We start from the raw sequence: 12,322 nt of genomic DNA on the forward strand, positions 1-12,322 counted from the left end.
TCAACCATGTGAGAAATATTTATTGAGCACAGACTATGTGCAATTAAATGACATAATGTATGTAAATTGTCAACCACACAATAGGAGGTCAACAAATGCTCACTGCCACTCCTGCCACCCCTCCTCAGCATCAGCTACACTGGACATTGGCTGTAATGAGAAGCCAGAGCTGGTTGGGTGAGGAAAGAGGGGACCTGGGTGGGGAGTAAACTGATAGCACCCAGCTTACATAAACTCATAAATTTGCTAGTGAGTCCCTCTAGATTCTGTACTTGCCCCAGCCATGTCAGCACCATGGCCACAGTTGAGTTAAACACGTATGCAGTGATAAGGGAGGGCTTCTGAGTAAGTGGCCTTTTCCTCCGAGAAGTCTGAGAAATCTGGCTTGTCCCAGACACTCCTGATGCGCTTCCAGGTGGCTACCACCATTGAGCAAGGCGGGTGTAGGAGGTGATGAGTGGGCTGGATGCAGGGAGGATCTGAGAAGCCTTTCTGCCCTATGGCCTCCTAATACTCCTCCCTAAGTCCCCTGACCCTTTCACAAAAGCCTGCTAGGCCCTTGAGAGCCCTCTCCCCACTCTACACACTCACTTCCTTGGGGAAATCTGGGTCACTGCTGGGGCTTCGGTTGACATCTCCACACTTGATCACTTCTGGTAGACATCCTGTGCCCAGCCCATCACTGGGATGTCCTTCACCCACCCCTCATGGTTCACAAAACTCACACTAAACTCCTCATCACCCCCATGCCTAGCCTGACCCCCTCCAGCACTTGCTGCTATGGTGAGTCACCAAGCCAGAAATCTGCTACCTCTCCTGTACCCCACAGCCACTCACCAAGCATGCTGTCCTCCAATCTGCCTGCAGCTCTCCAGTCCAGTGTCACCTCCTGCTGGAATCACTCAATGGCCTCCCCACAGAACTCTAGGGGATCAAACCCAAAGCCCCACTTCTGTGTTGCTCTGCCCCTCACCTATCACCACTCTCTCACACACATGCTCCAGCCACCTAGAATTTCTTTAAGTTTCCAAACACTCCAATCTCTAACTGGCCTCTGGATCTTTGTACATGTGGATCCCGTTGCCGGGTACAAGCCTTCCTCACCTGGCTAATTGCTCCCCATCCTGTAGGTCTCAGCTTAGACACATTTCCTCTGGGAGTCCTTCTCCCACACCCAGAAGCCTGGGACATATTCCTTGTCTGAACCTCTCAGGCTCAGTATGCCCCTACCATTGTACTAATATTGCCCTTTTTTGCACCTGTCTCCTTCCTAGACTGTCAGTCCCTGAAGCGCAGGGACCCCATACCCAGCACATAAGAGGTGCTCAGGAAATATTTCTGATGGAAGAAGTGGTAGGACTGCTATAAGGGCTGACCCCGCCATCACTCATTCATCAGATATTTACTGAGCCCTGATGGTGTACTGGGTCTCACAAGCCATTGGGAATGGGACCGGTCAAGCTCTCTGCCCTCCGGGAGCTCTGAGTTTAGTGAGGGAGAGACACAGTAAACAAGCCTCTAAAACAGCCCCAAAACAAATGAAGCAAAGTGGATGAAATGAAACGGGAGGGAAAGATAAGTCAACAATCAGTAACCCCACTCTCAGTAAGGGACAGAAGGATGAGACAGAAAGCTAGCAAGGATGGAGGAGACTCAAAGCACCGTCGATCAGCCTGACCTAAGTGACATCTATAGGATACCCACCAGCTAGAGCAGAAAACACATTCTTTTCAAGCACACATGGAACATTCTCCAGGACATACTATACACCAGGCCACAAAACAAATCTCCATAAATTTAAAACCACACAATGTACATTCTCCAACCACGACAGCATTAAAAGCGAGCAGCGGGAGGAAATTTGGGAAATTCACAAATAGTTGGAAACAGAACAACTTAATTTTAAATAACTCATGGGTCAAAGAAGAAATCACAAAGGGAATTAGAAAGTATTTGGAACTGCATGAAAATGAAAATACAACACAAGTAAACAAATACATGAATTAGATGATTTTTAGATATGAAACATTCTATAAAGAAAATAAAATGAAGTATGAGCTAGCTGATACAAAAGAGGAGGTACAGCTGTGGTTCCTGAACTTCCCTTGGCATCCACACCCTTGCCATGGCCTCATCATGGGGAGAGAAGATCCCTGCCCCTTGTCTTTGGTCCAGACCACAGCACTTGCTCTGGCCAATGGGTCACGGGCAGAAGTGATCATGCACCAGTTGTAAGGCTGAATCTCAGAAGCCCTCTGGTGTTTCTTTCTTTTTTTCCTTAAAGTTTACTTATTTATTTTGAGAGAGAGGGTGGGGCAGGGAGAAGGGGAGAAAGAGAGAAGCCCAAGCAGGCTGCATGATGTCAGTGCAGAAGCCAGGCGGGGCTCAGTCCCACAAATTTTAAGATCATGACCTGAGCTGACATCAAGAGTTGGATGCTTAACTGACTGAGCCACCCAGGCACCCCTCCTCTGGTATTTCTGCTTGCTCCCTGCAATCACCACAGGGAGAGCCTTCCCTAGGTGCCTGCTGTCTCTTCAGCCTGGGTCCCAGAATGAATACACAAGAAGCACAGCCACTGAAGTGAACCCAGCTTTGACCGATTCAGTTGACCCAACTTCCCTTGCAACTAATAGTGCCCAGTGAGACAGAGGCAAAAGTGGACAAGTAAACTTTTCAGAAAAAAAAATTTTTTTCAAGGGGCTGGGAACATGACCTTTTAATTTTCCCCTTTTTTCCTTCTTGCCTGGGACATGGATGTGATGGTGAGAACTGCATCAACCATCCTCTGTTCATGAAGAACCTTGGAAATGGATGCGGCAGAAAGATAAATGAAACCTTGGTCCCTGGTACTTTGTGGAGCTGCCAAACTTAACCTCAATCTCTTACTTCTGAACTTATTTCACATGAGAGAATCACCTTTACATTAATTAAGCTATCATAGCTGGGTTTTCATTACTAGCAGCTGAAGACAATTTTTAACCAACATAGAATTATTAGGAAAGGCTTCTGTAGTAGATTGTATTTTTCCCAAGTGGCCCATAACAATATCTCCTATCTCACAGGATCATTGCACAATGTGAGTTGGATATTTCTCCCATTGATGGTGGAAACCGTACCTCCTCCCCTTGAACTTGGGTAGACCTTTGTGACTGTCTCCACTAACAGTATGGTGGAAGTGGTGCTACGTGACTTAAGGCTAGATCATAAAAATGCCAGGCACTTCCTCCTGGCTCTCTCTTGGGACACTCACTCTTGGAATGCAGCCACCATGCTGTGAGGAAGCCCAAAACTTGCCCAGGCAGAGGGATCACATGGAGAGGCCACAAGTAAGTGTTCTGGCCAACAGCCCAAATGAGGTCCCGGACAAGAGCCAGCACTAACCACCAGTTGTGAATGATGACTCTTAGGGTGATTCTAACCCCTGGCCATCAAGTTGCCCTTTGTCTTGAAGTTCTCTCCAGATATTGGGGAGTAGAGACACACTCTCCCCACTTTGCCCTGTCCAAACTGCTGGCCCAGGGAATCTGCAAGCATAACAACATGGTTGTTCTATGCCACTAAGTTTTGGGCACCACTTCTTTGAGTATTGATACTTGAGCTGACACCAGAATGAGAAGGAGAAAGTGACTATGAGAAGATCGGGGGTAGGACATTGTGGTGGTGGGAAAAGCAAGAGGAAAAGTCATGCAAAGGAAATGCATCTGTAGTATCTGAAGAGCAGCAAGAAGGTCACAGCGTCTGGAGTGAACAACAATGTAAGTGGTAGGAGGCAGTGCCACAGAGGTGGGCGGGGATCAGAGACCCCTAAGGGTCTCTTAGGGGATGGAGCTTCTCCAAGGGAATCAGTCATAGGGAGCGTCTCCTAGGCATGGTGATAACTTCCAGGGTTACCTCTCCCAGTAGGAAGAATGGCTTCTGAAAAGGCCTTCAATGCCTTAACCCAAACGAAGAACCCATGGTAGGAATCTTCAGCTTTTGGTGGGGAGGGATTTTTTTTTTTTTAGAAGAGGAAATAGAGGATTGAAGGTGTTAGGGGATATAACTGTTCAACGTCTAAAGTGAATCACTATGTATAAGAAAAAGCATAAACCCCATAGCCTGGCATTTTAGGTACCTGGTTTCCAGACCAATCACTTGACCCCCAATCCCACCTCCAACCTGCCTTTAGAAATTTATCCATGTTCTAACCATGTGTGATGATGCACCATTCTCCACATATATCATGCACCTTTAGGCCTAGGAGCATTTCCGTGCTGACCACTTGCCTTATGTACCCTCCTCCATCAACATCCTGGCCTGGTGGGCTCCTTCAAATTCCATCTTAGGGGCACCTCTTCTGACAATCTTCTTAGATACCCCAAGGGGGAATAAGTCTCTCTCTCCCCCATCCCCCTGCAGATTTTGCACAAAACTGTAATTGTGAAAATTATACTTAGCAGAGTAGCATAACTGACTGTTTACCTGTTACTCTTCCCCATTCCACCCTTCCCCCCCACACACAGAAAAAAGGGATACCTATTCAAGGGCAGGTTCTGGGCCTTATTTATCTTTGGGGCTCCAAGGCCCATCCTAGTGCCTATAGCACTGTAAAAATCCTGTGATGTCCCATCCAAAAGGAATAAGCTGGATGGATGGATGGTTAGATGGTTGGATGGAAAGGTGGATGGAAGGATAGGTGGGTGGGTGGATGGATGGATGGTTAGATGAATGGGTTAATGGGTTGATGGGTGGATGGATGGATGAGGAGTTTGACAAATGATTGGATGGGAGGATGGGTGGATGGTTGGAAGGATAGGTGGACCTCTGAACAGTGGATAAACTGAGGGGGGATATGAATGAGTGCATAAATGTGCCATAAGGGGCATACATAGATTAAAGGACAGATGAGTGGGTGAAAAGCTGGCTACATGAGCGGGTGAGAGTTTGATTATACAGATAGATGGGCAGGGGGATGAATGTATTTATGACTGGGTTCCTGGAGGGATGGAAGGGAGTATTTAAACCAGAAGTCAGCAAGCCTTTTCTGTAAAGGGCCACATAATAAATATTTTAGGCTTTGCGGGGCACATACAGTATTTTTCTTTACCTTTTTTGCCCCCAAATGGTATATTTGACAAGAGTCTAGTATCAAGAATATATGGAAAACTCTTACATCTTTTTTTTGAAGTATAGTTGATGCATCTTCATTGCCTATTTTCACAAACATTTATTTTTTTAAGTTTATTTATTTATTTTGAGAGAGAGAGGGAGGGGGAGAGAGAGAGAGAGAGAGAGGGAGAGAGAGAATCTTAAGCAGGCTCCTGACATAGGGCTCGAACTCACAAATTGGGAGATTGTGACCTGAACTGAAACCATGAGTCAGACACTTAACCAACTGAGCCACCCAGGCACCCCTTTTGCAAACATTTAAAACCTATAAAATCCATTCTTAGTTAATAGGCTACAAAAAAACAGGATCTTGGTCATTACGACTCAGGTTTGGGTGACGAGAATTTTTAGTTAGCTCTATCTACCATTTGACAAGCTCAGGGTTGAATCCCAAACACAGAAGGCCAGAGGACACCCCCTCCACCCCCCACTGCCCAAAAAGAGCATAATGGAGCCAGAGACTTTTTTAGCTGGGGAGGTTCAGAATGCATGCTCAGCCCTTCCCCTCACCGCACAGCCTTGGGATTTCAATAGCATCGAATCTGTAAGGAGGAATTCTGAGAGAGAACCTGCCAATCTTAGCAATTAGAGATGGATCCGGAGTGGGGAGTGGTGGACAATGTCTCGCAGTTTACGGGCCTCCCTGAGGCTCATGTACCCGGCTAGGACTTGTAGTCACATTGGGGCTTTTCTGCCACTGCCATCCCCACAAGCACTGACATCATCAGTATAGCTCTGGATCACAATTTCCCACAACTAGCTTTTGAGTTGTGACTTTTATGGGCTCGTTTTTTTTTTTCTTTCTCTCTCCTCAGGATATTATTATGGATTACCAGAGGTTTCAGCATCTTTCCAACTGGCAGGAAGCAGTGCAAACACAGATGGAAGTTTCCCAGTTAAAACCCTCTTAACAAAGTCATAAAACAAAAAGCCCAGCCTTTCTGTCATGCTGCCAGCTCAGAAGCAAGTGAGAGAGAAGAAAACAGGAGAGTGAGTCTTCCTGCCCTTCCTAAGGAGATCTTTTAGGTATAAGAGGGTGGTACATTATGTACCTGAGGACTTTTGGGTTTTATAATGCACACAAAGCTCTCATCCTGAAGGGCAAAAATGAGGGGCTGGGCGCACAGACCAGAGTAATGCTCTGTCCTGCTTCCAGGAACCTGGGTGCCCTGCTCACATGGCAACAGGACACTAGGGTGATGCCACTCACAGGGGCCTCAGCTGGCTTCAGCAGGAGGCCTGGCTTGGTGCTGGGTGCTCTGCTACAACCAGAGTGGTCTTTGCCACAAAGAACTCCAAAGGCAGTCAGAAACGTGGGATTAACACACGATAGTGCACTAGAAATACAGGGACCTGGGTGTTTATCCTGGCTCAGTCACTCTCTCTGGGCTTCCATATCACCAGGAACAAAATATCAAGTGGACATTCCCAGTTCTGATGTTCTTGGATAGACATGGTGAACAATACAAAACAGCGTGGAATCAGATGCTGAACTACTAGGGGTCTGGATATGGCTTAGAGACCTCAGGGAGCAGGTGCCCCGATGTTCACTCACTTCCCATGTCTCTGCTGTACCTTCTTCCCTCAACCCTCCTTATGACTCAGCCCAAAAGTCACATCCTCAGGGAAGCCTGCCTAGATTCCCCCAGGTTGTCAGTTCTTCCCCCATGCTCCAGATGATTACTCATTTACTAATCTGTCTCCTTCACTGGCCAGAGAGCTCCTGGGGAAAGGCCTGAAGGATCTTTCTATTCACCTTGTCACACAGCAAGTGTTCAAAAAATATTTGTTGAACTGAAATGAACTGACTGCACAGGGAGACCTTCCAGGCAGTCTTGTGGGTTGTAAAGGGTGGCAGTGCCTGATACCCAGGCAGTCCCCAAGTCTGGCCTCCTTTCTTCTGAAAGTCCAGATGATTTCCTCACCACTGGCTCAAGTGTTATTGCCCCAGGGCTGGGATGACTGAGAAAGCCTCTCTACACCCCAGCTGCTCTGTCATTGCGCAAGCAATCACCTTCTCCATATGGACCTAAACATATGCATGCACCCACACACGCACACGTAGGCACACACATGCATACATGCACACGTGTACACACACACCCACACATGCATACTCACATGCACACACAGCAATGATCCAGAACTACATCTGTCCTCCTTCTGCCGTCCTCAATAAGAGGGCTGAGGAAACTGCAAACACCCTTCCAGAACCCTCAGCACATCCCCCATACACCCCCTTCTGGGCAGAGAGGCATACTTATGGAAAGCATGCTGCTATTCACCCCCTGAAGCACATGAATCAGGGGACAGACGTCCACAAAAAGCATTGGTGAACATTTGTCTGCTGCCAAGCCTCTGTTCATCGAAATCACCTCTGTCTCCTCACTGCTTTTCTGCCTCTTATATCATAGCCTTGTAAAAGGGCAATTAGTTTTGGACAATTAAAATGATTAACTCACCAGATGTAAGTGCTGAAGCATCTCCACGTATCTGCAGAGGGAAAGAGGGTTGAGTTTGCATTAATTCCCATCCTGGTTAAGCCAGGGAGGGGTGATGTTCTGTTAACAAGCTCAAGGCCACAGGCAGCTGCTTGGGGACTCACGCTTTCTCTGAAGACAGCAGTTCCTGTGCGATGACATGGGCTCTGGACTGTCCTTCTACCTGCAAGAGAGAACAGAGTGATCAGGAGGGACAGCACCAATTCAGATGGGGGAAGGGAGACCCCAAGTACTGGGTTTACAGAAGGACCTCCAAGCTGCCGGAGACAAATTCCACATACTTCTCAGCCCATTCCTGCCACTTACTCTCTGTGAGATCTTACTGTACCTCAGTTTCCTCATCTGTAAATGTGGATATTGGTAGCATCTAACTCAGGATGCTGTTGAGCTATTGCCCAGCACACTGTCCAACACACAGAAAGTGCTCAGCAAGTGGCCACTATCATGACTGCGTGACCTGGGCCTCTACCCATAGGTCCAGTAACCTTGAACAACCTGTGGTTCTCTGCGCATAGGGAGCTCTCTTACGTCTTGCTTTTGCACATGCTGTCCCCTTCCCCTTCTCTGCCTGGCTAATTCCCAGTTATACTTTAAGACTCAGCCATGGTATCTATCACCTCCTCCAAGGAGTCTTTTTGGAACCCCTTCGTGAACCAGCTGGGTTTGGTATCCTTTCTGAACATCCTCCTCTCAGGACACCAATTACATCTCTCCTAGAGGGAAGGAACCATAATGGTTCACTATCACCCCTGCATGACCGGTACCTCACATACAGCAGGCTAGCTTTTGTTGACTGAAAGACAAATGAGTAAATGAATGGATGAATGAATGTCCATTCCGCTTTGGAAGCACCAATTCTCCCAGCTGACCTCAGGAGATGAGCCATTTAAACCATCTGAGGCCCAACTTCTGCACCTGTAAGATTTGGGAATAAGTGAGATTATGTCTATGAACAGGAAGGATGGGCGGGGACTGAGGCAGATGCCTGGGCCTTCTGCCACAAGCAGGCCCCTCCTCTGTGGCCCCAAACCTGCCAGATATCAGACACAGCTGCTGGCTGGGATCCAGAAGAGCAAAGACTGTGTGGCTCAGCCTGACAGAACAGATGGCAGACGCCAGGAATGTGCAGGCAAGGCTGAGGTCAGAGTGGCCCACAGTGGAGCAGAGGGCACTTGGATGGGACACCTGGCTTTTGGTTCCAGGTCTATCACTGCCTCCTGGGGCTGCTAAATGTGTGAATGTGTGATAAAGTGACCTCTAAATTCCCTTTTGTGCTGAACCTGTGTGTTACTAAACTCAAGGAGCCACTGGTCAAGCCAGTGGTCTATTCTAATGACTAGAAACTCACTACCTATTAAGAGAGCAACTACAGTGTTATGGTTAAGAACACAGACTCTGGAACTAGGCAATCTGAGTTCAAATCTTTCTGCCTTTTGCTGGTCATGCAGCCTCTCTATACCTCAATTTTCCTATCTGCAAAATGGGCACAACAGGATAAGGATGCCTAACACCTGCATACTGTGAAGATTAAATGAGTGAGTGTATATACAGAAAGATATCTGTATATCTCTATCTATGTATCTATACACACGTCTCTCATTTGGAACACTGACTGGTGCACGGTAAAAACCACAGAAATAATGGCTATCGTCATCTTTGCGGTTTTTGTTGTTGAGGCAGAAACCAGGGACAGAACCAAGTGCTCAGGGATGGAATAAGAAAAAACAATTTACAGGGTCATGTAGGGGAGAGGTCTCAACTGCAGAATGAAGGCTGAACCACTCCTCTGAGAGCGGCAGTTGAAACAGTGAAAGCAAAGGGACGCTGGGATGAACAAGCATCAGGTTCAAATCCTGGTTCCAGCATATTGTGTAATCATATGACGGCTGGCAAACCATTTCCTCTGAGCCTCAGTTTCTTCATCTGAAATATGGTGGAGAATAATCAACCCGATCTCGTGCACTGGCCTTTTTGATGAGGCATTCCTGACTCAAGGCCGTTGTACTTGCTGCTCCTTCTGCATGCGATGCTCTTCCCCAGATCTTTTCATTCTTACTTTCTGACTTTTTCAGGTCAAAAATCACATCCTCACTGTGGCCAACCATGACCACCCGACCTAAAGATCACCCAAAGTCTTTCTCTACCCCAGGGTTCCTCATCCTTGGCACTACTGACATTTTAGGCCGGGAAGCTTTGGTTGCAAAGGCTGTCCTATGTACTGTAGGCTCATTAACAGCATCCATGGCTTCTACCCACCGGCTGACAGTAGCAGCTCCCACCCCAAGTTGTGACAACCAAAAATGTCTCTAGACATTGTCAAATGTCCTCTGGGGGGAAAATCTCACCCCTGGGTAAGAGCCACTTGTTATAACTTTTTATCTGGGTGTGTTCTTCTTTACAGCAGCCACATTACCTGATGTTACCCTGGCACACAGGATATGTTCAATCAACATCTGAATAAATACATGAAATGAGATACAGTGCTTAGCACACAGTAGGCATTCGATAAATGAGTTCCCTTCTCCAGCTACTCCATCCCTGACAGTTTCTTGGCTAAGAAGCATAGTGTTTTTAGAGATTTCATTCTCTCCAAGGCCACCTAAACAGGGCAGAACTTGGGCCCACGGTCAGTCTCCTTCCTGCATCTCACTGCTGTCTCTTGGCGGGCTGTCACAGCATCCATGGAGCAGGAGGGGAAACAGCGAGGCCTCCAGAGGCCTCCAGCCTCACCTGGCCTCCCGCCCTTCCCACAGGCGCCGAATTGTGACTCACTGTCTGCCTTTTGCATCTGCAGGGCTAGTGTGGGGTTCTGTGGACAAAAGCAGCTCACCCCTCCCAAGCAGGGGCTCCTGCAGAGTCCCACATGTGAAAAGTCTTTGCAAACAAAACCCTCGTAATGGAAAATATACCCTGCCAGGACAAGCCTTAATAGCTAAGAAACCCTGTGGTCAAGCTTCCATCAAGAGAATTAGTTTATAGACAAAGGACAGGGGTCAGAAGTCAAGCTCAGGTTCTTCCCCTATAAAATGAAGACAAGATGACCTCTAATCTTCTAGGGGCCTGTGATTCAATTTTCACTTGTTATCCAGCATGATGCTGAGAGCCCATGGTGCTGTGTCAGAAGGCCTTGGTTCAAATCCCAGGCTCCATCCCTTCCTATGCATATATCCCTGGACAACTGATTCCTCTTCGATGAGCCCCAACTGTAAAACAGTGATGATAATAATACACACTTAATAATAGAACTGCTTGCATTTATTGAACACTTAGCATGTGCTAAGTATGGCTCTAAGCTTTTTACATGTATTCTCACTGCATCCTCTCAACAACCTAGGGGGCAAGGTACAATTATTAGCACCTCCATTTTACAGATGAGGAAACTGAGGCACAAGTAAGTTCTAAGATTTGCCCTAAGTCACTGCTAGTAAGTGGCAGAGCCAAGATTCAAGATCAGGTAGTCTGGCTTCAACAACCAAGCACTTAGCAGTGTGTCTGGCACATAGTAAGCACTCTGTAAATGGCATCTCTGCTCATTATAGATGGCAGGTTTTCCAAACTGGGAAACACCTATCCTTTACCTGTCCTCTAAAGGTAGTAGCAGGAGTCTAGCACTCCTGGGGGAGTCCAGGCTAGTCCTCTGAACTCAGTTCTCTCTGATTTCCAACCCTAGGAGCAGTGCCTGCCATGGTACATAGGAAAGAGAACTATGCTGGAAGTCAGGATGCCCGGACCCACATCCCAGGCAGGCTGTGTGACTCAGGACAAGACCCTCTCGGATGCCTCAGTGTCCTCATCTGGAAGATTGGGTCAGCATTCTCACCTGCAAGGATGAGATGATGAGATGATGGATAGGAGTCATCAGGCCCACCCCAACATTTGGAGTTGTTGTCATTACCATTGTTACATTCTCGAAGCTGTCATTCCCCCAGACTTCTGGTAGGGCTGGGGCACGGGCCATTCTGCACGTCCTTCCCAACCCCTCCTGCCAGACGGGCAGACTCTGGGTGGGACGTACGGGGCCGTCCAGCTTTAGTGCCTCTGCTGATGATGGATGTGTCTTCACCAGCCCGACAAGAAGGGGGCCTGGCAGGCCATGTGCCCGAAGCTCTCCTCAGAAGCTGCTACTGGGCGTTGCCCAACCGGGCCATTTAATATAGATGTTTGTTTAACCAGGAAATGAACTCTGAGGTTGACGGCAGTGTCCAGGGACAGACTTCTGGGAACAGGGTTCCTCCCAGGAATGTGGGGGCTGGGGGCGCCAGGGCCCGCGCTATCGCGTTTCTCAGGCTGTGGGTGTTAATATCAGGCGGCCACTGGCCCCTCTGCCCAAGGCCGAAGCAGCTTATCTTCCCCGTTCCCCAGGGCCTCCCAGTCCTGCACTTCCTCCCCAGGCCCTAGGCGAACCAGCCGGTCAGTGTTGGCTATTCTGAGACCAGGTTGGGAGCGCTAGTCCTCCGTTAGGGACCCTCCTGTTTGCAGTCCCAGAAAGAGCTGGGAGTCCTAATCCTCTGTCTCCATGCCTCAGTTTCTCCAGCTATGAAATGGTGGGGGGGAGGGCTTAGCCTCCTTCTAGAAGAGCAGTTCCCCAAGTGTGGTCTGAGAACCTCTGGGGTTCTGTCTCCCTTTTCCGACTACTTATCTGTGAAGCTGGCCCAAACAACAGTTCTGAC

General features: G+C 48.0%; 1 protein-coding gene across 2 annotated transcripts in view; it reads right to left on the reverse strand.

The window, feature by feature from the left end:
* FGD5 (FYVE, RhoGEF and PH domain containing 5) overlaps positions 1 to 12,322 on the reverse strand; it is a 122,588-nt gene that overhangs the window by 45,384 nt on the left and 64,882 nt on the right. For both annotated transcript variants that reach the window (XM_043588203.1, XM_043588202.1), the window contains exons 4-5: positions 7,757 to 7,815; positions 7,614 to 7,644 (exon numbers count right to left, since the gene is read on the reverse strand). In XM_043588203.1, the coding sequence (XP_043444138.1) occupies positions 7,614 to 7,644; positions 7,757 to 7,815 (90 nt within the window). The remainder of the gene's footprint in view (positions 1 to 7,613; positions 7,645 to 7,756; positions 7,816 to 12,322) is intronic.

Source organism: Prionailurus bengalensis, chromosome A2 (genome assembly GCF_016509475.1).
Source record: "Prionailurus bengalensis isolate Pbe53 chromosome A2, Fcat_Pben_1.1_paternal_pri, whole genome shotgun sequence".
Classification (NCBI taxonomy): Eukaryota; Metazoa; Chordata; class Mammalia; order Carnivora; family Felidae; genus Prionailurus; species Prionailurus bengalensis.